This window comes from Mustelus asterias, unplaced genomic scaffold (assembly GCF_964213995.1).
Source record: "Mustelus asterias unplaced genomic scaffold, sMusAst1.hap1.1 HAP1_SCAFFOLD_3205, whole genome shotgun sequence".
NCBI classification, from domain to species: Eukaryota; Metazoa; Chordata; class Chondrichthyes; order Carcharhiniformes; family Triakidae; genus Mustelus; species Mustelus asterias.
The window spans coordinates 12,504-37,611 of record NW_027593150.1 but is presented as its reverse complement, the minus strand read 5'-3'; the positions used below and the strand labels follow the sequence as shown (position 1 = coordinate 37,611).

General features: G+C 52.1%; 1 protein-coding gene across 1 annotated transcript; it reads left to right on the top strand.

Annotated features, from left to right (window-relative positions):
* The first annotated feature begins 192 nt into the window (after positions 1-192).
* Positions 193-3,814, top strand: gbx1 (gastrulation brain homeobox 1). The gene is given in 5 exon segments (XM_078208125.1): positions 193-339; positions 342-511; positions 514-690; positions 2,569-2,578; positions 2,751-3,814. Coding segments are annotated over 5 exon segments (963 nt in total). The 5' UTR covers positions 193-251; the 3' UTR covers positions 3,269-3,814.
* The last annotated feature ends 21,294 nt before the right edge of the window (positions 3,815-25,108 follow it).

The window sequence follows — 25,108 nt, the reverse complement described above, 5'->3', positions numbered from 1 at the left end:
AGTGACTCCCACACAGCAGAGTTGGGGGGGGGGGGGGGGGGAGCGGGGAACATGGTTTGATCTGATGGATGAATGGAAATGGGAACAGCCTTTCCCTCCCCCCACCACCCCCCTCCCCCTCAGCGTTTATCAGGCGGCTGCAGTTGGAGGATCAGCTCAGAGTCTCCGGAGAGAGTGAGGGAGAGGGAGAGAGTGAGGCAGTGAGTGGGGGATAGGGACAGGGTTCCCTGTCCGACACCTTCTGCTCCGAGATGCAGCGGCCGAATGGACAAGGGACTGCCTTTTCCATCGACTCCCTGATCGGATCGCCCCAGCCCCGCTCGGGACATTTGCTGTACACCGGTACCCCATGTTCATGCCTTACCGGCCGGTGGTGATCCCGCAGGCTCTGCCGCACACCCCCCTGCAGTCCGGAATCCCCCCGCTCACCCCCTTAGCCTCCTTCGCCAGCCGCCTGACCAACACTTTCTGTGCCAGTCTCGGTCAGGGGGTGCCCTCCCATGGTGGCACTGACCCACAGCTTTACCCAGCTTCAGCGACTCTGCGGAAAGTTACTACCCCGGGCAGGAGCTGCCCCGTGTCCCGCTCCAATCCCGAAACCAATTCCCGGAGGCAGAAAACTCCGAGCCGGAGGATGTGGGAATCCCGGACAAAGGCAGCGAGCTTCTCCCTCTGAGCACAACTATCCCAGCCTGACAGGTGAGGAGCCGGGAAAATCGGGAGAAGTGCGGGAATTTTCAGGGAAAATCCGGGAAAATTTCAGGGAAAATACGAGAAATTTTCAGACAAAATTTCAGGGAAAATCCTGCAAATTTGCAAGGAGAATGTGGGGGAATTTCAGGGAAATGGGAGTGAAATTGACTTTGGAACTGGGTGGATCGGGAGCAATGCTGGGATTTGGGATAAAGTCTCTGGGATACGGACCTCCGGCTGGGAACTTTTCCCAAGTTTCTGCTTTGTTGAACTGGGTTTCTCCGCTTCAGCCGGAATCGAACAGATTCGATTCTAATCGATTCTTGATGCCGGCTTTCGATTCTAAATTGGTGACAATTTCTCATCCCGCCCGCATCTGGGATGAAAACCGTTTTTCCCGGGAAAGAAACCGAGCTCCGGCCGCCCGGAGAGACTGAAACTCGGCTGGAGCCAGCGGATCCTCCCCGCTTCCAACCCCGGAGAGAGGGAGAGAGGGAAGGAGGGAAAGGTGAGGGAGAGGGAAAGGAAAGAGGAGGGAGAGGGGGGGAGAGACAGAGAGAGGGGACGGAGGGAAGCCGCTGGAACCCCCCACCCCCCAATCCCAGCTGCAGATTCCCAACAACAAGAACTGGGTTGAGTTGAAATGGAAGGCGGGTTTCAGGCCAGTCCTGTAATCCCATTCCCAAACACATTCCCATTTCCCCAGTTTTTATTAATTCCAGAAATTGACATTTATCAATTCGCCCCTTTTTAAAAAATGCAAATTTCGTTGGAAAAAATTGGGAAAAGTTGTGAGAATCGAATCCGATCCAAAAGGAATTCGAGATTTTGTCCCTGAGAAAAAATTCCCGTTTTAAACAAATTAATCCCGAGTTTGGAGCGGAAATTATTTGTCTGAATGTTGTGAGGGAAGCGGGCGGGATGTCAGTGGGATTCACTGGGACTGGGACAGCGGGGTTGGGACAGGGTTTGGGACAGGGTTTGGGACAGGGGGTTTGGGACAGGGTTTGGGACAGGGTTTGGGACAGGGTTTTGGGACAGGGGGGTTGGGACAGGGTTTGGGACAGGGTTTGGGACAGGGTTTTGGACAGGGGGGTTGGGACAGGGTTTGGGACAGGGTTTGGGACAGGGTTTGGGACAGGGGGGTTGGGACAGGGTTTGGGACAGGGTTTGGGACAGGGTTTTGGGACAGGGGGTTGGGACAGGGTTTGGGACAGGGTTTGGGACAGGGTTTGGGACAGGGTTTTGGGACAGGGTTTGGGACAGGGTTTGGGACAGGATTTTGGGACAGGGTTTGGGACAGGGTTTGGGACAGGGTTTGGGACAGGGTTTGGGAAAGGGGGGTTGGGACAGGGTTTGGGACAGTGTTTGGGACAGTGGGGTTGGGACAGGGTTTGGGACAGGGTTTTGGGACAGGGTTTTGGGACAGGGTTTGGGACAGGGTTTGGGACAGGGTTTGGGACAGGGTTTTGGGACAGGGTTTTGGGACAGTGTTTGGGACAGGAGGGTTGGGACAGGGGGGTTGGGACAGGATTTGGGACAGGGTTTGGGACAAGGTTTTGGGACAGTGTTTGGGACAGGGTTTGGGACAGTGTTTGGAACAGGGGGGTTGGGACAGGGTTTGGGACAGGTTGGGACAGGTTTTGGGACAGTGTTTGGGACAGTGTTTGGGACAGTGTTTTGGGACAGGGTTTGGGACAGTGTTTGGGACAGGGGGGTTGGGACAGTGTTTGGGACAGGGTTTGGGACAAGGTTTTGGGACAGTGTTTGGGACAGGGTTTGGGACAGTGTTTGGGACAGGGTTTGGGACAGGGGGGTTGGGACAGTGTTTGGGACAGGGTTTGGGACAAGGTTTTGGGACAGTGTTTGGGACAGGGTTTGGACAGTGTTTGGGACAGGGTTTGGGACAGGGGGGTTGGGACAGGTGTTTGGGACAGGGTTTGGGACAAGGTTTTGGGACAGTGTTTGGGACAGGGTTTGGGACAGTGTTTGGGACAGGGGGGTTGGGACAGGGTTTGGGACAGGGTTTGACCTGATTTTCTGTTTTTTCTCTGCAGTCGATGGGAAGTTCTTCAGTTCGGACGATGAGAAAGTGGATTTGAAAAGCTGTGAGAATGTGAGCAGCGGGAGGGAGGAGGAAAGTTCCGCAGAAAGCGATGCCGAGTGCCTTTCCGACAACAACAACTCCTTAAATCCCAAAGGGAAGAAACCCGGGTCCGCCCCGCAGGAGCCGTTGGCCGCCGCCGGGAATCCCGCCGGGAAAAGCCGCCGGCGCCGAACCGCCTTCACCAGCGAGCAGCTGCTAGAACTGGAGAAGGAATTTCATTGTAAGAAATACCTGTCCCTGACGGAGAGATCCCAGATCGCACACGCTCTCAAACTCAGCGAAGTCCAGGTGAAAATCTGGTTCCAGAATCGCCGCGCCAAATGGAAAAGAATCAAAGCAGGGAACGTCAACAACCGCTCCGGGGAACCGCTCCGCAATCCCAAGATTGTGGTCCCAATCCCGGTCCATGTCAACAGGTTCACCGTCAGGAGCCAACACCAACAACTGGACCAGAGTCCCAGAGCCTGATCCCGGCTCCCAGAGCCCGATCCCGGCTCCCAGAGCCCGATCCCGGCTCCCAGAGCCCGATCCCGGCTCCCAGACTACAGGCAACAGTAAAGCACAAGAATAATCCCCAAATCAGCAAAAAAAATCCCCCTGGAAAACCCCCCTGAACACAAAACTCTTCCCAAAGGCCGGGAATGGACGGAGGGAAACATTCCCAGACTGCTGGAAAACACCGGGATACTCGGAGAGGCTGGAGAATACACAGTCCGATCCCAATTCTGCTTCGGATCGGCTTCAGAATTTCATCCTGGACTTGCCTTCGGGATTTGGGAAACTCTGAGACACACAGGCGGCCAGTCGGCCCTTTGCACCCTTGCTAGCACTTTCCCCAGACTATTCCAGACTCTGCCCATTTCTCCCTTTTCAAAATTCCCATCGGGAAATTCTCCTCCGACCCGCTGCGGAATTCCTGCGGCTTCTCCCGGCTCCGCTCATCCCGATTCCCCCGGAATCCCTCCGGGGACAAAGACTTTCTGCTTATTTATTCCCAGACCGTTCTGCAAGAACTTGGCCAGAGTTGGGCGGAAGCCGGGAGAAGGGAGTCTCTCCCCCCCCCCCCCCCCCACCCCCACCCCCGGGAGAGCAGGACCCTCGGGGAGGGAGGGACCCCCGGGGAGGGAGGGACCCCCGGGAGATAGGGACCCCGGGGAGGTCGGGCCCCCTGGAGAGAGGGGGACCCCCGGGGAGAGAGGGCCCGCGAGGAGAGAGGGCCCCCCGGGGAGAGAGGACCCCCCCCCCCCCGGGAGGTCGGGCCCCCTGGGGAGAGGGGGACCCCCGGGAGAGGGGGGACCCCCGGGGAGAGAGGGACTCCTGGAGAGAGTGGGACCCCCGGGGAGAGAGTGGGACCACCAGGGAGAGGGACCCCAGGAGAGAGTGGGACTCCCGGGGAGAGAGGGCCCCCCGGGGAGAGAGGGCATTCCACCCCCCCCCCCCCCCCCCAGGGAGAGAGGGCTCGCGGGGAGAGAGGGACCACCGGGGAGAGAGGGCATTCCCCCCCCCCCTCCCCAGGGAGAGAGGGCCCGCGGGGAGAGAGGGACCCCCGGGGAGAGTGGGACCCCGGGGAGAGTGGGACCACCGGGGAGAGGGGGGACCCCGGGGAGAGAGGGACCCCCGGGGAGAGTGGGACCCCCGGGGAGAGAGGGACCCCGGGGAGAGAGGGACCCCGGGGAGAGAGGGACCCCCGGGGAGAGTGGGACCCCCGGGGAGAGTGGGACCCCGGGGAGGGACCCCCGGGGTGGAGGGGGTCAGCAGGCTGGACACTGGACGCAAGGTGGGGGTCTCCTGTCCCTGTCCCCCGGGGGGTGGGGGGGGGGGGTGCAGAGACCCTGAATTTATTTATTGAACCCCCGCCTGGGGCTGCAGGCTGGGGGAGGAATCTGTAAATAGTAGCCCCCTCCTCGGTGTAATATCTGTACATTCTCGTGACTTCAATAAATTAATATTTTCTATGAATGTTGAAAATTGTCGCCTGCTTCCGGGAAAAGAATAACTTCAAAAATCAAACTAGAAATTAACCATTGTACAGGAAACCTCCGGAACACGGGCCCCTTATCAATTACTCCCCCGCTTATACTATCCCAAATATCGCCGATGGGCGGAATGGCCGCAATCGCGCTGCATCCGATAGAGTGACAGAGAGAGAGAGAGAGGGAGACAGAGAGAAAAAGAGGGGGAGAACGAGAGAGAGACAGAAACAGAGAGACAAGAGACACACAGAGACAGAGAGAGAGAGAGACAGAAACAGAGAGACAGACAGTGGGTGGCTGGGTGGATTAAGGAGAGCGGTCTATACACACAGTGAGAGAGTGAATATTATTCAGAGACTCGCTGAGAAAACCGCAAACAAACCGAGACTGGAATATAGCAACTAAAACCCAGAGTGAAACACCGAGAGGGGAAAATAAAAACAGCAACAAAATCGGGAGAGAGATGAAATAAACCCGTTTTCCCCAATTATCCGAATTCCCGCTCAGCGCCGGCCCTGAATAAAGACGCTTCACTCTCGCTGCGCCACCTCAGCTCTTCATTCATCCTCTGGCAGGATGGGGGCATCGCTGGCGGGGCCAGACCAGCATTTAGTGCCCTTCCCAAACTTCCCTTCAGAAGGTGCTGGTCAAGCTGCAGACCTTCAGGTGGTAGGTACACCCACTGTGCTGTTAGGGAAGGAGTTCAGTATAAATCATTCTTCGTGAAATTAAATCCTTCCTGTTCCAAATTTCCATTTCAACATCAAGATGTGATTCTCTTACCTCGCTGTGTACCTCACTGTATACTTCACTGTATATCTGTGTACTTCACTGTATACTTCACTGTATATCTGTGTACTTCACTGTATACTTCACTGTATATCTGTGTACCTCACTGTGCGGGAAATGGTATGTTGATCTTAATAGTGAGAGGATTTGAGTATAGGGATAGGGAGGTTTTGCTGCATTGTCCAGGGCGTTGGTGAGGCTACATCTGGAGTAGTGTGTGCAGTTTTGGTGTCCTTATCTGAGGAAGGATGTCCTTGCTATAGAGGGAGTCCAGCGAAGGTTTACCAGGCTGATTCCTGGGATGGCAGGTCTGTCATATGAGGAGAGACTAAGTCGGTTAGGATTATATTCACTGGAGTTTAGAAGAGTGAGAGGGGATCTCAGAGAAACTTATAAAATTCTAACAGGGTTAGACAGGGTAGATTCAGAAAGAATGTTCCTGATGGTGGGGGAGTCCAGAACTAGGGGTCAGAGTTTGAGGGTAAGGGGTAAACCTTGTAGAACTGAGGTGAGGAGAAATTTCTATGTTTGTATGATGTGACTGCAGTCATCTCAGTGAATGTGTGTAATTCATCATGGACTGGTTCAGTTGGCTGGACGGCTGCTTTGTGATGCAGAGTGATGCCAACAGTGTGGACATAATTCCCATATCAGCTGCAGTTATTCATGAACCTTGCCCCTTGCCCGAGGTGTGGCGATCCTCCGGTTAAATCACCACAAGTTTATTTGGGACTATGGCTACCAAGGCTCACCGTGTGCCTGTGATCCTCACTGTGTTCATCACCGTGTGCCTGTGATCCTCACTGTGTTCCTCACCGTGTTCCCGTGTTCCTCACCGTGTTCCTCAACGTGTTCCCGTGTTCCCCACCGTGTTCCTCACCGTGTTCCTCACCGTGTTCCTCACCGTGTTCCTCACCGTGTTCCTCACCGTGTTCCTCACCATGTTCCTGTGTTCCTCACCGTGTTCCTGTGTTCCTCACCGTGTTCCTGTGTTCCTCGCCGTGTTCCTCACCGTGTTCCCGTGTTCCTCACCATGGTCCCCACCGTGTTCCTCACCGTGTTCCCGTGTTCCTCACCGTGTTCCTCACTGTGTTCCCCACCATGTGCCTGCGTTCCTCACCGCGTTCCTGTGTTCCTCACCGTGTTCCCGTGTTCCTCACCATGTGCCTGTGTTCCTCACCGTGTTCCCGTGTTCCTCACCGTGTTCCTGTGTTCCTCACCGTGTTCCTGTGTTCCTCACCGTGTTCCTGTGTTCCTCACCGTGTTCCTCACCGTGTTCCTCACCGTGCTCCCGTGTTCCTCACCGTGTTCCTGTGTTCCTCACCGTGTTCCTCACCGTGTTCCTCACCGTGCTCCCGTGTTCCTCACCATGTTCCTCACCGTGTTCCTCACCGTGTTCCTCACAGTGTGCCTGTGTTCCTCACCATGTTCCCATGTTCCTCACCGTGTTCCCGTGTTCCTCACCATGTGCCTGTGTTCCTCACCGTGTTCCCGTGTTCCTCACCGTGTTCCCGTGTTCCTCACCGTGTGCCCGTGTTCCTCACCATGTTCCCATGTTCCTTACCATGTTCCTTACCGTGTTCCTCACCGTGTTCTTGTGTTCCTCACCGTGTTCCTCATTGTGTTCCTGTTTTCCTCACCGTGTTCATCACCATGTTCCTCTGTTCCTCACCGTGTTCCTCACTGTGTTCCTCAACGTGTTCCTGTGTTCCTCACCGTGTTCCCGTGTTCCTCACCGTGTTCCTCACCATGTTCCCATGTTCCTCACGGTGTTCCCATGTTCCTCACCATGTTCCCGTGTTCCTCACCGTGTTCCTCACCGTGTTCCCGTGTTCCTCACCGTGTCCCTCACCGTGTTACCGTGTCCCTCACCGTGTGCCCGTGTTCCTCACCGTGTTCCTCACCGTGTTCCTCACCACGTGCCTCTGTTCCTCACCGTGTTCCTGTGTTCCTCACCGTGTTCCCGTGTTCCTCACCGTGTTCCTCACCATGTTCCCATGTTCCTCACGGTGTTCCCATGTTCCTCACCGTGTTCCCGTGTTCCTCACCGTGTTCCCGTGTTCCTCACCGTGTCCCTCACCGTGTTACCGTGTCCCTCACCGTGTGCCCGTGTTCCTCACCGTGTTCCTCACCATGTGCCTCTGTTCCTCACCGTGTGCCTGTGTTCCTCACCGTGTACCTCACCGTGTTCCTCACCGTGTTCCTCACCGTGTTCCTCTGTTCCTCACTGTGTTCCTCACCGTGTTCCTCACCATGTTCCTCACTGTGTTCCTCACAGTGTGCCTGTGTTCCTCACCGTGTTCCTCATCGTGTTCCTCACCGTGTTCCTCACAGTGTGCCTGTGTTCCTCACCGTGTTCCCGTGTTCCTCACCGTGTTCCTCACCGTGTTCCCCACCGTGTTCCCATGTTCCTCACCATGTGCCTGTGTTCCTCACCGTGTTCCCGTGTTCCTCACCCATGTGCCCAATTTCCTCACCGTGTTCCTTACCATGTTCCTTACCGTGTTCCTGTGTTCCTCACCGTGTTCCTGTGTTCCTCACCGTGTTCCTCCCTGTGTTCTTCCCTGTGTTCTTCCCTGTGTTCTTCCCCGTGTTCCTCCCCGTGTTCCTCCCCGTGTTCCTCCCCGTGTTCCTCACCGTGTTCCTCACCGTGTTCCTCACCGTGTTCCTCACCGTGTTCCTCACCGTGTTACCGTGTCCCTCACCGTGTGCCCGTGTTCCTCAACGTGTTCCTCACCGTGTTCCTCACCACGTGCCTCTGTTCCTCACCGTGTGCCTGTGTTCCTCACCGTGTTCCCGTGTTCCTCACCATGTGCCTGTGTTCCTCACCGTGTTCCCGTGTTCCTCACCGTGTTCCTGTATTCCTCACCGTGTTCCTGTGTTCCTCACCGTGTTCCCGTGTTCCTCACTGTGTTCCTCACCATGTCCCTCACCGTGTTCCTGTGTTCCTCACCGTGTTCCTCACCATGTACCTGTGTTCCTCACCGTGTTCCCATGTTCCTCACTGTGTTCCTCACTGTGTTCCTGTGTTCCTCACAGTGTGCCTGTGTTCCTCAGTGTGCCCGTGTTCCTCACCATGTTCCCGTGTTCCTCACCATGTGCCTGTGTTCCTCACCGTGTTCCCGTGTTCCTCACCGTGTTCCTGTATTCCTCACCGGGTTCCTGTGTTCCTCAGAGTGTTCCCGTGTTCCTCACTGTGTTCCTCACCATGTCCCTCACCGTGTTCCTGTGTTCCTCACCGTGTTCCTCACCATGTTCCTGTGTTCCTCACCGTGTTCCCATGTTCCTCACTGTGTTCCTGTGTTCCTCAACGTGTTCCTCACAGTGTTCCCATGTTCCTCACTGTGATCCTCACCATGTTCCCATGTTCCTCACCGTGTTCCTCACCGTGTTCCCATGTTCCTCACCATATTCCCGTGTTCCTCACCGTGTTCCTGTGTTCCTCACTGTGTTACTCACCATGATCCCGTGTTCCTCACTGTGTTCCTTACCATGTTCCACACCGTGATCCCATGTTCCTCACCGTGTTCCCGTGTCCCTCACCGTGTGCCCGTGTTCCTCACCATGTTCCCGTGTTCCTCACCGTGTTCCTCCCTGTGTTCGTCCCTGTGTTCTTCCCTGTGTTCTTCCCCGTGTTCCTCCCCATGTTCCTCACCGTGTTCCTCACCGTGTTCCTCACCATGTTACCGTGTCCCTCACCGTGTTCCCGTGTTCCTCACCGTGTTCCTCACCATGTTCCTCACCACGTGCCTCTGTTCCTCACCGTGTGCCTGTGTTCCTCACCGTGTTCCCGTGTTCCTCACCGTGTTCCTGTGTTCCTCACCGTGTTCCTCACCGTGTTCCTCACAGTGTGCCTGTGTTCCTCACCGTGTTCCTCACCGTGTTCCTCACCGTGTTACCGTGTTCCTCACCATGTGCCTGTGTTCCTCACCGTGTTCCCGTGTTCCTCACACATGTGCCCAAGTTCCTCACCGTGTTCCCGTGTTCCTTACCATGTTCCTTACCGTGTTCCAGTGTTCCTCACCGTGTTCCTGTGTTCCTCCCCGTGTTCCTCCCTGTGTTCTTCCCTGTGTTCTTCCCCGTGTTCCTCACCATGTTCCTCACCGTGTTCCTCACCGTGTTCCTGTGTTCCTCACCGTGTTCCCGTGTTCCTCACCGTGTTCCTCACCGTGTTCCCGTGTTCCTCACTGTGTTCCTCACCGTGTTCCCGTGTTCCTCACCGTGTTCCCGTGTTCCTCACCGTGTTCCCGTGTTCCTCACCGTGTCCCTCACCGTGTTACCGTGTCCCTCACCGTGTGCCCGTGTTTCTCACCGTGTTCCTCACCGTGTTCCTCACCACGTGCCTCTGTTCCTCACCGTGTTCCCGTGTTCCTCACCGTGTTCCTGTGTTCCTCACCGTGTTCCTCGCCGTGTTCCTCTGTTCCTCACTGTGTTCCTCACCGTGTTCCTCACCATGTTCCTCACCGTGTTCCTCACTGTGTTCCTCACTGTGTTCCTCACTGTGTTCCTCACCGTGTTCCTCATCGTGTTCCTCACCGTGTTCCTCACAGTGTGCCTGTGTTCCTCACCGTGTTCCCGTGTTCCTCACCGTGTTCCTCACCGTGTTCCCGTGTTCCTCACCGTGTTCCCATGTTCCTCACCATGTGCCTGTGTTCCTCACCGTGTTCCCGTGTTCCTCACCCATGTGCCCAAGTTCCTCACCGTGTTCCTTACCATGTTCCTTACCATGTTCCTGTGTTCCTCACCGTGTTCCTGTGTTCCTCACCGTGTTCCTCCCTGTGTTCTTCCCTGTGTTCTTCCCTGTGTTCTTCCCTGTGTTCTTCCCCGTGTTCCTCCCCATGTTCCTCCCCATGTTCCTCCCCGTGTTCCTCACCGTGTTCCTCACTGTGTTCCTCACCGTGTTACCGTGTCCCTCACCATGTGCCCGTGTTCCTCACCGTGTTCCTCACCGTGTTCCTCACCACGTGCCTCTGTTCCTCACCGTGTGCCTGTGTTCCTCACCGTGTTCCCGTGTTCCTCACCGTGTTCCTGTGTTCCTCACCGTGTTCCTCACCGTGTTCCTCTGTTCCTCACTGTGTTCCTCACCGTGTTCCCGTGTTCCTTACCGTGTTCCTCACAGTGTGCCTGTGTTCCTCACTGTGTTCCTCACCGTGTTCCCGTGTTCCTCACCGTGTTCCTCACAGTGTGCCTGTGTTCCTCACCGTGTTCCTCACCGTGTTCCTCACCGTGTTCCTCACCGTGTTCCCGTGTTCCTCACCGTGTTCCTCACCATGTGCCTGAGTTCCTCACCGTGTTCCCGTGTTCCTCACCCATGTGCCCAAGTTCCTCACCGTGTTCCCGTGTTCCTTACCATGTTCCTTACCGTGTTCCTGTGTTCCTCCCCGTGTTCCTCCCCGTGTTCTTCCCTGTGTTCTTCCCCGTGTTCCTCACCATGTTCCTCACCGTGTTCCTCACCGTGTTCCTGTGTTCCTCACCGTGTTCCCGTGTTCCTCACCGTGTTCCTCACCGTGTTCCTCACTGTGTTCCTCACTGTGTTCCTCACCGTGTTCCCGTGTTCCTCACCGTGTTCCTCACCATGTTCCTCACCATGTTCCTCACCGTGTTCCTCACCGTGTTCCTCACCGTGTTCCTCACCGTGTTCCTCACCGTGTTCCTCACCGTGTTCCTCACTGTGTGCCTGTGTTCCTCAGTGTGCCTGTGTTCCTCACCATGTTCCCGTGTTCCTCACCATGTGCCTGTGTTCCTCACCGTGTTCCCGTGTTCCTCACCGTGTTCCTGTATTCCTCACCGTGTTCCTGTGTTCCTCACCGTGTTCCCGTGTTCCTCACTGTGTTCCTCACCATGTCCCTCACCGTGTTCCTGTGTTCCTCACCGTGTTCCTCACCATGTACCTGTGTTCCTCACCGTGTTCCCATGTTCCTCACTGTGTTCCTCACTGTGTTCCTGTGTTCCTCACAGTGTGCCTGTGTTCCTCAGTGTGCCCGTGTTCCTCACCATGTTCCCGTGTTCCTCACCATGTGCCTGTGTTCCTCACCGTGTTCCCGTGTTCCTCACCGTGTTCCTGTATTCCTCACCGGGTTCCTGTGTTCCTCAGAGTGTTCCCGTGTTCCTCACTGTGTTCCTCACCATGTCCCTCACCGTGTTCCTGTGTTCCTCACCGTGTTCCTCACCATGTTCCTGTGTTCCTCACCGTGTTCCCATGTTCCTCACTGTGTTCCTGTGTTCCTCAACGTGTTCCTCACAGTGTTCCCATGTTCCTCACTGTGATCCTCACCATGTTCCCATGTTCCTCACCGTGTTCCTCACCGTGTTCCCATGTTCCTCACCATATTCCCGTGTTCCTCACCGTGTTCCTGTGTTCCTCACTGTGTTACTCACCATGATCCCGTGTTCCTCACTGTGTTCCTTACCATGTTCCACACCGTGATCCCATGTTCCTCACCGTGTTCCCGTGTCCCTCACCGTGTGCCCGTGTTCCTCACCATGTTCCCGTGTTCCTCACCGTGTTCCTCCCTGTGTTCGTCCCTGTGTTCTTCCCTGTGTTCTTCCCCGTGTTCCTCCCCATGTTCCTCACCGTGTTCCTCACCGTGTTCCTCACCATGTTACCGTGTCCCTCACCGTGTTCCCGTGTTCCTCACCGTGTTCCTCACCATGTTCCTCACCACGTGCCTCTGTTCCTCACCGTGTGCCTGTGTTCCTCACCGTGTTCCCGTGTTCCTCACCGTGTTCCTGTGTTCCTCACCGTGTTCCTCACCGTGTTCCTCTGTTCCTCACCGTGTTCCTCACCGTGTTCCTCACAGTGTGCCTGTGTTCCTCACCGTGTTCCTCACCGTGTTCCTCACCGTGTTCCCGTGTTCCTCACCGTGTTCCTCACAGTGTGCCTGTGTTCCTCACCGTGTTCCTCACCGTGTTCCTCACCGTGTTCCCGTGTTCCTCACCGTGTTCCTCACAGTGTGCCTGTGTTCCTCACCGTGTTCCTCACCATGTTCCTCACCGTGTTCCCGTGTTCCTCACCGTATTCCCATGTTCCTCACCGTGTTCCCGTGTTCCTCACCATGTGCCTGTGTTCCTCACCGTGTTCCCGTGTTCCTCACCCATGTGCCCAAGTTCCTCACCGTGTTCCCGTGTTCCTTACCATGTTCCTCACCGTGTTCCTGTGTTCCTCACCGTGTTCCTCACCGTGTTCCTCACCATGTTCCTCACCGTGTTCCTCACTGTGTTCCTCACTGTGTGCCTGTGTTCCTCACCATGTTCCCGTGTTCCTCACCATGTGCCTGTGTTCCTCACCATGTTCCTCACCGTGTTCCTCACCGTGTTCCTCACCGTGTTCCTCACCGTGTTCCTCACCGTGTTTCCATGTTCCTCACTGTGATCCTCACCATGTTCCCATGTTCCTCACCGTGTTCCTCACCGTGTTCCCAAGTTCCTCACCATATTCCCGTGTTCCTCACCGTGTTCCTGTGTTCCTCACCGTGTTACTCACCGTGATCCCGTGTTCCTCACCATGTTCCACACCGTGATCCCATGTTCCTCACCGTGTTCCTCACCATGTTCCCATGATCCTCACGGTGTTCCCATGTTCCTCACCGTGTTCCCGTGTTCCTCACCGTGTTCCTCACCATGTTCCCGTGTCCCTCACCGTGTGCCCGTGTTCCTCACCATGTTCCCGTGTTCCCTACCATGTTCCTTACCATGTTCCTGTGTTCCTCACCATGTTCCTGTGTTCCTCACCGTGTTTCCGTGTTCCTCACCGTGTTCCTGTGATCCTCAATGTATTCCTCACCGTGTTCCTCACTGTGTTCCCATGTTCCTCACCGTGTTCCTGTGTTCCTCACCGTGTTCCTCACCATGTTCCTCACCGTGTTCCTGTATTCCTCACTGTGTTCCCATGTTCCTCACCGTGTTCCTGTGTTCCTCACCGTGTTCCTCACCATGTTCCTCACCGTGTTCCTGTATTCCTCACCGTGTTCCCGTGTTCCTCACCGTGTTCCTCACCGTGTTCCCGTGTTCCTCACCATGTTCCTCACCGTGTTCCTCACTGTGTTCCCATGATCCTCACCATATTCCCGTGTTCCTCACCATGTTCCTGTGCTCCTCACCGTGTTCCTCACCGTGTTCCCGTGTTCCTCACTGTGTTCGCGTGTTCCTCACTGTGTTCCCATGTTCTTCACCATGTTCCCGTGTTCCTCACCGTGTTCCTCACCGTGTTCCTCACCGCATGCCCGTGTTCCTCACCGCATTCCCGTGTTCCTCACCGTGTTCCCGTGTTCCTCACTGCATGCCCGTGTTTCTCACCGTGTTCCCATGTTCCTCACCGTGTTCCCGTGTTCCTCACTGTGTTCCCCTGTTCCTCACCATGTTCCCGTGTTCTTCACCGTGTTCCTATATTCCTCACAGTGTTCCTCACCGTATTCCCCACCGTGTTCCCGTGTTCCCCACCGTGTTCCCATGTTCCTCACCATGTTCCCGTGTTCCTCACCGTGTTCCTCACCGTGTTCCTCACCGTGTTTCTCACCACGTTCCCGTGTTCCTCACCGCATTCCCGTGTTCCTCACCGTGTTCCCGTGTTCCTCACCGTGTGTCTGTGTTCCTCACCGCCTTCCCGTGTTCCTCACCGTGTTCCTCACCGTGTTCCCGTGTTCCTCACCGTGTTCCTCACCGTGTTCCCGTGTTTCTCACCGTGTTCCTCACCGTGCTCCCGTGTTTCTCACCGTGTTCCTCACCGTGTTCCCGTGTTTCTCACCGTGTTCCTCACCGTGTTCCCGTGTTTCTCACCGTGTTCCTCACCGCGTTCCCATGTTCCTCACCGTGTTCCTCACCGTGTTCCCGTGTTTCTCACCGTGTTCCTCACCGTGTTCCCGTGTTTCTCACCGTGTTCCTCACCGTGTTCCCGTGTTCCTCACTGCATGCCCGTGTTTCTCACCGTGTTCCCATGTTCCTCACCGTGTTCCCGTGTTCCTCACTGTGTTCCCCTGTTCCTCACCATGTTCCCGTGTTCTTCACCGTGTTCCTATATTCCTCACAGTGTTCCTCACCGTATTCCCCACCTTGTTCCCGTGTTCCCCACCGTGTTCCCATGTTCCTCAACGTGTTCCCGTGTTCCTCACCGTGTGTCTGTGTTCCTCACCGCGTTCCCGTGTTCCTCACCGTGTTCCTCACCGTGTTCCCGTGTTTCTCACCGTGTTCCTCACCGTGTTCCCGTGTTCCTCACCGTGTTCCTCACCGTGTTCCCGTGTTTCTCACCGTGTTCCTCACCGTGTTCCCGTGTTTCTCACCGTGTTCCTCACCGTGTTCCCGTGTTTCTCACCGTGTTCCTCACCGCGTTCCCGTGTTCCTCACCATGTTCCTCACCGTGTTCCCGTGTTTCTCACCATGTTCCTCACCGTGTTCCTCACCGTGTTCCTCACCGTGTTCCTCACTGTGTTCCTCACCGTGTTCCCGTGTTCCTCACTGTGTTCCTGTGTTCCTCACGGTGTTCCTGTGTTCCTCATGGTGTTCCTGTGTTCCTCAGCGTGTTCCTATGTTCCTCACCGTGATCCTCACCATGTTCCCGTGTTCCTCACTGTGTTCCTGTGTTCCTCACGGTGTTCCTGTGTTCCTCACCGTGATCCTCACTGTGTTCCTCACTGTGTTCCTGTGTTCCTCACCGTGTTCCTCACCGTGTTCCCGTGTTCCTCACTGTGTTCCTGTGTTCCTCACGGTGTTCCTGTGTTCCTCACCGTGTTCCTATGTTCCTCACCGTGATCCTCACCGTGTTCTTCACTGCGGCCCTGCTGTCTCTTTTGCTGCTGTGTTCTTGTATTTACAGGAACTGTTCTTGCAGCTTTACTCTGTCTTCTGACCGAGTTGCAAATTTATCTTTGACAGAAAAAAACCAGAGGGCATGGGTTAAGGGTGAAAGGAGAAAAGTTTGAAGGGAATATTAGGGGGGGCTTCTTCACGCAGAGAGTGGTGGGAGTGTGGAATGAGCTGCCGGATAAAGTGGTAAATGCGGGGTCACTTTTAACATTTAAGAAAAACTTGGACGGGTTCATGGATGAGAGGGGTGTGGAGGGATATGGTCCAAGTGCAGGTCAGTGGGACTAGGCATAAAATGGTTCGGCACAGACAAGAAGGGCCAAAAGACCATAAGACCATAAGACATAGGAGCGGAAGTAAGGCCATTCGGCCCATCGAGTCCACTCCACCATTCAATCATGGTTGATTTCAACTCCATTTACCCGCTCTCTCCCCATAGCCCTTAATTCCTCGAGAAATCAAGAATTTATCAATTTCTGTCTTGAAGACGCTCAACGTCTCGGCCTCCACAGCCCTCTGTGGCAATGAATTCCACAGACCCACCACTCTCTGGCTGAAGAAATTTCTCCTCATCTCTGTTCTAAAGTGACTCCCTTTTATTCTAAGGCTGTGCCCCCGCGTCCTAGTCTCCCCTGTTAATGGAAACAACTTCCCTACGTCCATCCTATCTAAGCCGTTCATTATCTTGTAAGTTTCTATCAGATCTCCCCTCAACCTCCTAAACTCCAATGAATATAATCCCACGATCCTCAGACGTTCATCGTATGTCAGGCCTACCATTCCTGGGATCATCCGTGTGAATCTCCGCTGGACCCGCTCCAGTGCCAGTATGTCCTTCCTGAGGTGTGGGGCCCAAAATTGCTCACAGTACTCCAAATGGGGCCTAACCAGTGCTTTATAAAGCCTCAGAAGTACATCCCTGCTTTTGTATTCCAAGCCTCTTGAGATAAATGACAACATTACATTTGCCTTCTTAATTACGGACTCAACCTGCAAGTTTACCTTTAGAGAATCCTGGACTAGGACTCCCAAGTCCCTTTGCACTTTAGCATTATGAATTTTGTCACCGTTTAGAAAATAGTCCATGCCTCTATTCTTTTTTCCAAAGTGTACGACCTCGCACTTGCCCACGTTGAATTTCATCAGCCACTTCTTGGACCACTCTCCTAAACTGTCTAAATCTTTCTGCAGCCTCCCCACCTCCTCAATACTACCTGCCCCTCCACCTATCTTTGTATCATCGGCAAACTTGGCCAGAATGCTCCCAGTCCCGTCATCTAGATCGTTAATATATAAAGAGAACAGCTGTGGCCCCAACACTGATCCCTGCGGGACACCACTTGTCACCGGTTGCCATTCTGAGAAAGAACCTTTTATCCCAACTCTCTGCCTTCTGTCTGACAGCCAATCGTCAATCCATGTTAGTACCTTGCCTCGAATACCATGGGCCCTTATTTTACTCAGCAGTCTCCCGTGAGGCACCTTGTCAAAGGCCTTTTGGAAGTCAAGATAGATAACATCCATTGGCTCTCCTTGGTCTAACCTATTTGTTATCTCTTCAAAGAACTCTAACAGGTTTGTCAGGCACGACCTCCCCTTACTAAATCCATGCTGACTTGTCTTAATCCGACCCTGCACTTCCAAGAATTTAGAAATCTCATCCTTAACGATGGATTCTAGAATTTTGCCAACAACTGAGGTTAGGCTAATTGGCCTATAATTTTCCATCTTTTTTCTTGTTCCCTTCTTGAACAGGCCTGTTTCTGAGCTGTAATTTTCTATGGTTCTATGGAATGTTGGGCGCTGGGTGCCTGTGATGAGCACAGAGATATTTAGAGGTTCACTGATTGTTGAGCCAATGGAAGGCAAATGTTCGGACTGTCCTGTCCTGACAAACAAACTGACAATGTCGGTCTGAGAGGTTAAAGTTCACTCCCGTTCCGAGTTCAAAGTTTCCCTGCAGTATCACTGACTGGATTAGAGACTGGGCTGTTTGATTGTTAATGAGGGAATGGAACCATACTCAATGTGTTATTGCCTGACCAAGGAGCGCATTGGTCTGTTCCGATTCAGGGAATGTCACATCCAGCATCAGGGACTGAATTCGCTTCTTGTTCATCCCCAGAAACAACAACTGCTTCTAAACTTCCTTAAAACACTCAAATCAACCAAAGATTCAGCACATCGACAAATACAACTTCACACGTCAGGAGATATACAAACTGGCATCGCCATGCTTGGTCAGAGGGAGCTTTCTGTAGCATCTGACAGGGAGAGAGAGAGACGGAGAGAGAGAGACAGAGAGAGGGAGACAGAGAGAGAGGGAGAGAGAGAGAGACAGAGAGAGACAGAGAGAGAGACAGAGAGGGAGACAGAGAGAGAGAGACAGACAGAGAGATAGAGAGAGAGACAGAGAGAGAGAGAGAGACAGAGAGACAGAGAGAGAGAGACAGAAAGAGAGATAGAGAGAGAGACAGAGAGAGAGAGAGAGAGACAGAAAGAGAGAGAGAGACAGAGAGAGAGAGACAGAGAGAGAGAGAGACAGAGAGAGAGAGACAGAGAGAGGGAGACAGAGAGAGAGAGACAGAGAGAGAGAGACAGAGAGAGACAGAGAGAGAGAGACAGAGAGAGACACAGAGAGAGAGAGACAGAGAGAGAGAGAGACAGAGAGAGGGAGACAGAGAGAGAGAGACAGAGAGAGAGAGACAGAGAGAGACAGAGAGAGAGAGACAGAGAGAGAGAGACAGAGATTCTAATTCGGGAGAATGAGGAGTTTATAGACAGTAGCTTTAGGGAGATAGTTACACCTAAGCAGCAGAGCACAGGAAATTGGGTTACTGTAAGGAGAGGAAATGGCAGTGTGAAAGGACAGGCAGAGCAGGGTTCCCCTGTGGACATACCCCTCCACAACAGGTATACTGAATTGGATACTGTTGTGGGAGATGCTTTACCTGGGACAAGCTGCGACAGCCGGAACTCTGATACTGAGTCTGGTTCTACAGCACAAAAGGGTGGGATGAAGAAGAGGAGAGCAGTCGTGATAGGGGACTCAATGGTCAGAGGTACGGACCGGAGGTTCTGTGGTCGGGACAGAGACTCCCGCATGGTTTGTTGCCTCCCAGGTGCCAAGGTCAGCGATGTCTCTGATCGCGTGCACAGCGTTCTAAAGTGGGAAGGTGATCAGCCAGATGTCGTGGTACACATCGGTACCAATGACGTGGGAAGGAAGAGTGAGGAGGTCCTAAAGAGTGAGTACAAAGAGCTTGGAAGGAAGTTAAAAAGCAGGACCCCGAGGGTAGTAATCTCAGGATTGCTACCTGAGCCACATGCCAGTGAGGACAGGAGTAGGATGCTTGGGCGGATGAACACGTGGCTGAGGAACTGGTGCAGGGGGCAGGGTTTCCGATTCTTGGATCATTGGGACCTCTTCTGGGGCAGGTGGGACCTGTACAAGAGAGACGGGTTACACCTAAACTACAAGGGGACCAATATACTTGCAGGGAGATTTGCTAGTGTTATTGGGGAGCGTTTAAACTAGATTTGCAGGGGGGTGGGAACCAGAGTGCCAGAGCAGATAGTGGAGCAGGGGTAAAAAGACAGGTTCGTTCAAGCAAAATCACAAATGGAAGGGTAGAGTGTGGTGGAAATAATCTTCTGAGGTGTGTCTATTTCAATGCCAGGAGTATTGTGGGGAAGGCAGATGAGCTGAAGGCGTGGATAGACACGTGGAAATATGACATTATAGCCATTAGTGAAACTTGGCTACAGGAGGGGCAGGACTGGCAGCTCAATGTTCCAGGGTTCCAATGTTTCAGGCGGGATAGAGGCAGAGGGATAAAAGGTGGGGGGGTGGCATTGTTGGTCAGGGAAAATGTTACAGCGGTACTCAGGCAAGATAGATTAGGGAGCTTGTCAACGGAGGCCCTATGGGTGGAGCTGAGAAACAGGAAAGGTATGACCACATTAATGGGGTTGTATTATAGACCACCCAATAGTCAGCGAGAATTGGAGGAGCAAATCAGTGGAGAGATAGCTGACCACTGCAAGAAACACAAAGTTGTGATAGTAGGGGATTTTAATTTTCCACATATAGATTGGGACTCGCATACTGTTAAAGGTTTAGACGGGGTAGAGTTTGTAAAATGTGTTCAGGAGAATTTTCTACATCAGTAATAGAGGTGCCAACTAGAGAGGATGCGATATTGGATCTCCTATTGGGAAATGAGTTAGGGCAGGTGATGGATGCGAGTGTGAGGGAACACTTTGGATCCAGTGATCATAATGCCATTAGTTTCAACCTGATCATGGATAAGGATAGATCTGGTCCTCGGGTTGAAGTTCTGAACTGGAAAAAGGCCAAATTTGATGAAATGAGAAGAGATCTGGGAAGTGTGGATTGGCACAGGCTGTTCTCTGGTAAGGATGTAAATGGAAAGTGGGAGGCCTTCAAAGGAGAAATTTTGAGAGTGCAGAGTTTGTATGTTCCTGTCAGGATTAAAGGCAAAGTAAATAGGAATAAGGAACCTTGGTTCTCGAGGGAGATTGTCACACTGATTAAGAGGAAGAGAGAGTTGTATGAAATGTACAGGCAGCAAGGAACAGATCAGATGCTCGAGGAGTATAAAAAGTGCAAGAAGCTACTTAAGAGGGAAATCAGGAGGGCTAAAAGAAGACATGAGGTTGCGTTGGCAGACAGAGTGAAGGAAAATCCAAAGAGCTTCTATAGGTATGTTAGGAGCAAAAGGATAGTGAGGGATAAAATTGGTCCTCTTGAAGACCAGAGTGGTAGACTGTGTATGGAACCAAAAGAGATGGGGGAGATACTAAATGGTTTTTTGCATCCGTATTTACTGAGGAAACGGGCATGGAGTCTACGGAAATAGGGCAAACAGGTAGGGAGGCCATGGAACCTTTACAGATTAAAGGGGAGGAGGTGCTCGCTGTCTTGAGGCAAATCAGAGTGGATAAATCCCCAGGACCGGACAGGGTATTCCCACGGACCTTGAGGGAAGCTTGTGTTGAACTTGCAGGGGCCCTGGCAGACATATTTAAAATGTCAGTATTCACGGGGGAGGTGCCGGATGATTGGAGGGTGGCTCATGTTGTTCCGTTATTTAAAAAAGGTTCCAAAAGAAATCCAGGTAATTATAGGCCAGTAAGTTTGACGTCGGTGGTGGGCAAGTTATTGGAAGGTGTGATAAGGGATAGGATCTACAAATATTTGGATAGACAGGGACTTATTAGGGAGTGTCAACATAGCTTTGTGCGTGGTAGGTCATGTTTGACCAATCTATTAGAGTTTTTCGAGGAGGTTACCAGGAAAGTGGATGAAGGGAAGGCGGTGGATGTTGTCTACCTGGATTTCAGCAAGGCCTTTGACAAGGTCCGTCATGGGAGGTTAGTTAGGAAGGTTCAGTCGCTGGGTATACATGGGGAGGTAGTAAATTGGATTAGACACTGGCTCAATGGAAGAAGCCAGAGAGTGGTTGTGGAGGATTGCTTCTTTGAGTGGAGGCCTGTGACTAGTGGTGTGCCGCAGGGATCGGTGTGGGTCCATTGTTGTTTGTCATCTATATCAATGATCTGGATGATAATGTGGTAAATTGGATCAGCAAGTTTGCTGATGATACAAAGATTGGAGGTGTAGTGGACAGTGAGGAAGGTTTTCAAAGCTTGCAGAGGGATTTGGACCAACTAGAAGAATGGGCTGAAAAATGGCAAATGGAATTTAACGCAGACAAGTGTGAGATATTGCACTTTGGAAGGACAAACCAAAGAAGAACGTACAGGGTAAATGGTAGGACTCTGAAGAGTGCAGTTGAACAGAGGGATCTGGGAATACAGGTACAGAGTTCCCTAAAAGTGACGTCACAGGTAGATAGGGTGGTAAAGAGTGCCTTTGGTACATTGGCCTTTATAAATCGGAGTATCGAGTATAAAAGTTGGAGTGTTATGGTAAGGTTATATAAGGCATTGGTGAGGCTGAATTTGGAGTATTGTGTACAGTTTTGGTCACCTAGTTACAGGAAGGATGTAAATAAGGTTGAAAGAGTGCAGAGAAGGTTCACAAGGATGTTGCCGGGACTTGAGAAGCTGAGTTACAGAGAGAGATTGAATAGGTTGGGACTTTATTCCCTGGAGCGTAGAAGATTGAGGGGAGATTTGATAGAGGTGTATAAGATTTTGATGGGTATAGATAGAGTGAATGCAAGCAGGCTTTTTCCGCTGAGGCTAGGGGAGAAAAAAACCAGAGGTCATGGGTTAAGGGTGAAAGGAGAAAAGTTTAAAGGGCATATTAGGGGGGGCTTCTTCACGCAGAGAGTGGTGGGAGTGTGGAATGAGCTGCCGGATAAAGTGGTAAATGCGGGGTCACTTTTAACATTTAAGAAAAACTTGGACGGGTTCATGGATGAGAGGGGTGTGGAGGGATATGGTCCAAGTGCAGGTCAGTGGGACTAGGCAAAAAATGGTTCGGCACAGCCAAGAAGGGCCAAAAGGCCTGTTTCTGAGCTGTAATTTTCTATGGTTCTCTGGTTCTAGAGAGACAGAGAGAGACAGAAACAGAGACAGAGAGAGACAGAGACAGAGAGAGACAGAGACAGAGACAGAGAGAGAGAGAGACAGAGAGAGAGAGAGAGAGAGACAGACAGAGAGAGAGAGAGACACACACAGAGAGAAAGAGACAGAGACAGAGAGAGAGAGAGAGAGAGACGGAGAGAGAGACGGAGAGAGAGACAGAGAGAGAGACAGAGAGAGAGACGGAGAGAGAGACAGAGAGAGAGACAGAGAGAGACAGTGAGAGAGAGAGACAGTGAGAGAGAGAGACAGTGAGAGAGAGGGACAGAGACAGAGAGAGAGAGAGAAAAAGACAGAGCGAGAGAGAGAGACAGGATGAAACAGAGTAAGAGAGAGACAGATAGAAAGAGAGCTAGAGAGATAGATAGAGAGGCTAGAGAGAGATAGAGAGATAGAGAGACAGAGAGTGACAGGGAGTGAGAGAGAGAGAGAGAGACAAAGAGGGTGGAATTCTCCCCAAAAAATTCTAAGTGTTAAATTTGCTGGAAACTGTTTTTTTCAGTGGGAGTTAAATCTCCCACACTCTGTGCAATGCAAACAAAGAACAAAGAAAATTACAGCACTGGAACAGGTCCTTCGGCCCTCCAAGCCTGCACCGACCATGCTGCCTGACTTAACTAAAACCCCCTACCCTGCCGGGGACCATATCCCTCTATTCCCATCCTCTTCATGTATTTGTCAAGATGCCCCTTAAAAGCCATTACCGTAACTGCTTCCATTACCTCCCCCGGCAGCGAGTTCCAGGCATCCACCACCCTCTGTGTAAAAAAATTGCCTCGTACATCTCCTTTAAACCTTGCCCCTCGCACCTTAAACCTGTGCCCCCTAGTAATTGACTCTTCCACCCTGGGAAAAAGCTTCTGACTATCCACTCTGTCCATGCCCCTCATAATCTTATCGATTTCTATCAGGTCTCCCCTCAACCTCCATTGTTCCAGTGAGAACACACCAAGTTTCTCCAACCTCTCCTCATAGCTAATGCCCTCCATACCAGGCAACATCCTGGTAAATCTTTTCTGTACCCTCTCCAAAGCCTCCACATCCTTCTGGTAGTGTGGCGACCAGAATTGAACACTATATTCCAAGTGTGGCCGAACTAAGGTTCTATAAAGCTGCAACATGACTTGCCAATTTTTAAACTCAATGCCCCAGCCGATGAAGGCAAGCATGCCGTATACCTTCTTGACTACCTTCTCCACCTGCATTGCCACTTTCAGTGACCTGTGTACCTGTACACCCAGATCCCTTTGCCTATCAATACTCTTCAGGATTCTGGCATTTCCTGTATATTTCCTTTCTGTATTAGACCTTCCAAAATGCATTACCTCACATTTGTCCAGATTAAACTCCATCTGCCATCTCTCCGCCCAAGTGTCCGACTGATCTATATCCTGCTGTATCCTCTGGTGGTCCTCATCGTTATCCGCAATTCCATCAATCTTTGTGTCGCCCGCAAACTTACTAATCAAACCAGTTACATTTTCCTCCAAATCATTTATATATATTACAAACAGCAAAGCTCCCAGCACTGATCCCTGAGGAACACCACTTGCCACAGCCCTCCATTCAGAAACGCACCCTTCCACTGCTACCCTCTGTCTTCTTTGACCAAGCCAGTTCTGTATCCACCTTGCCAGCTCACCTCTGATCCCATGCGACTTCACCTTCTGTACCAGTCTGCCATGAGGGACCTTGTCAAAGGCCTTACTGAAGTCCATGTAGACAACATCCACTGCCCTACCCTCATCAATCATCTTCGTCACTTCCTCGAAAAACTCGATCAAGTTAGTGAGACACGATAACCCTTTCACAAAACCTCTCACTAATACGTCCACTTACTTCCAAGTGGGAATAAATCCTGTCTCGAAGAATCCTCTACAATAATTTCCCTATCACTGGTGTAAGGCTAACCGGCTGTAATTACTTGGATTATTCTTGCTACCCTTCTTAAACAAAGGAACAACATTGGCTATTCTCCAATCCTCTGGGACCTCCCCTGTAGCCAGTGAGGATACAAAGATTTCTCTCAAGGCCCCAGCAATTTCCTCCCTTGCCTCTCTCGGTATTCTGGGGTATATCCCATCAGGCCCTGGGGACTTGTCTACCTTGATGTTTCTCAAGACCCCCAATACCTCCTCCTTTTTGATCTCAACATGACTCAAACTATCTACAAATCCTTCCCCAGACTCATCATCCACCAAGTCCTTCTCTTTGGTGAATACTGACGCAAAGTACTCATTTAATACCTCGCCCATTTCCTCTGGCTCCACACATAGATTCCCTCTCCTGTCCTTGAGTGGGCCAACCCTCTTCCTAGCTATCCTTTTGCTCTTTATATATGTATAAAAAGTCTTGGGATTTTCCTTAATCCTGCTGGCCAATGACTTTTCATGACTCCTTTTAGCCCTCCTTACTCCTTCCTTAATTTTCTTTTTACTTTCCTTGTATTCCACACTTGCTTCATGTGTTCCCAGCCTCCTTGATAATAGTCCTTGATAATAGACTCTTGCAATTTCCCCAGTACCAACGTTAGGCTCACTGGGCTATAGAACAAAGAACAAAGAAAATTACAGCACAGGAACAGGTCCTTCAGCTTTCCAAGCCTGCACCGACCATGCTGCCCATTTGAATTAGAACCCCCTACCCTTCCGGGGACCATATCCCTCTGTTCCCATCCTATTAATGTATTTGTCAAGATGCCCCTTAAAAGTCACAAAGTCATTAGTTCCCTATTTCCTCTCTACCGCCCTTTTTGAACAGTGGGCTTACATTAACTGCCCTCCAATCTGTAGGAACTAGTTCAGAGTCCAAAGAATTTTGGAAAATAGCCACCAATGGATCTATTATTTCCAGGGCCACTTCCTTAAGTACTCTGGGATGAAGATTATCAGGACTTGGAGATTTATCCACCTTCAATCCCATCAATTTCCCCAAAACCATTTCTCTACTAATGCTGATTTCCTTCAGCTCCTCACTAAAACTTGTTTCTCTCAGAACTTCTGGTACATTATTCATGTCTTCCTTTGTGAAGATTGAAGCAAAGTACAAATTTAATTCCTCAGCCATTTCTTTATTCCCCGTTATGAATTCTTCTGTTTCTGACTGTAAGGGACAATTGTTTTAGTCAATCTTTTTCGCTTTACATATCTATAGAAACTTTTACAGTCAGTTT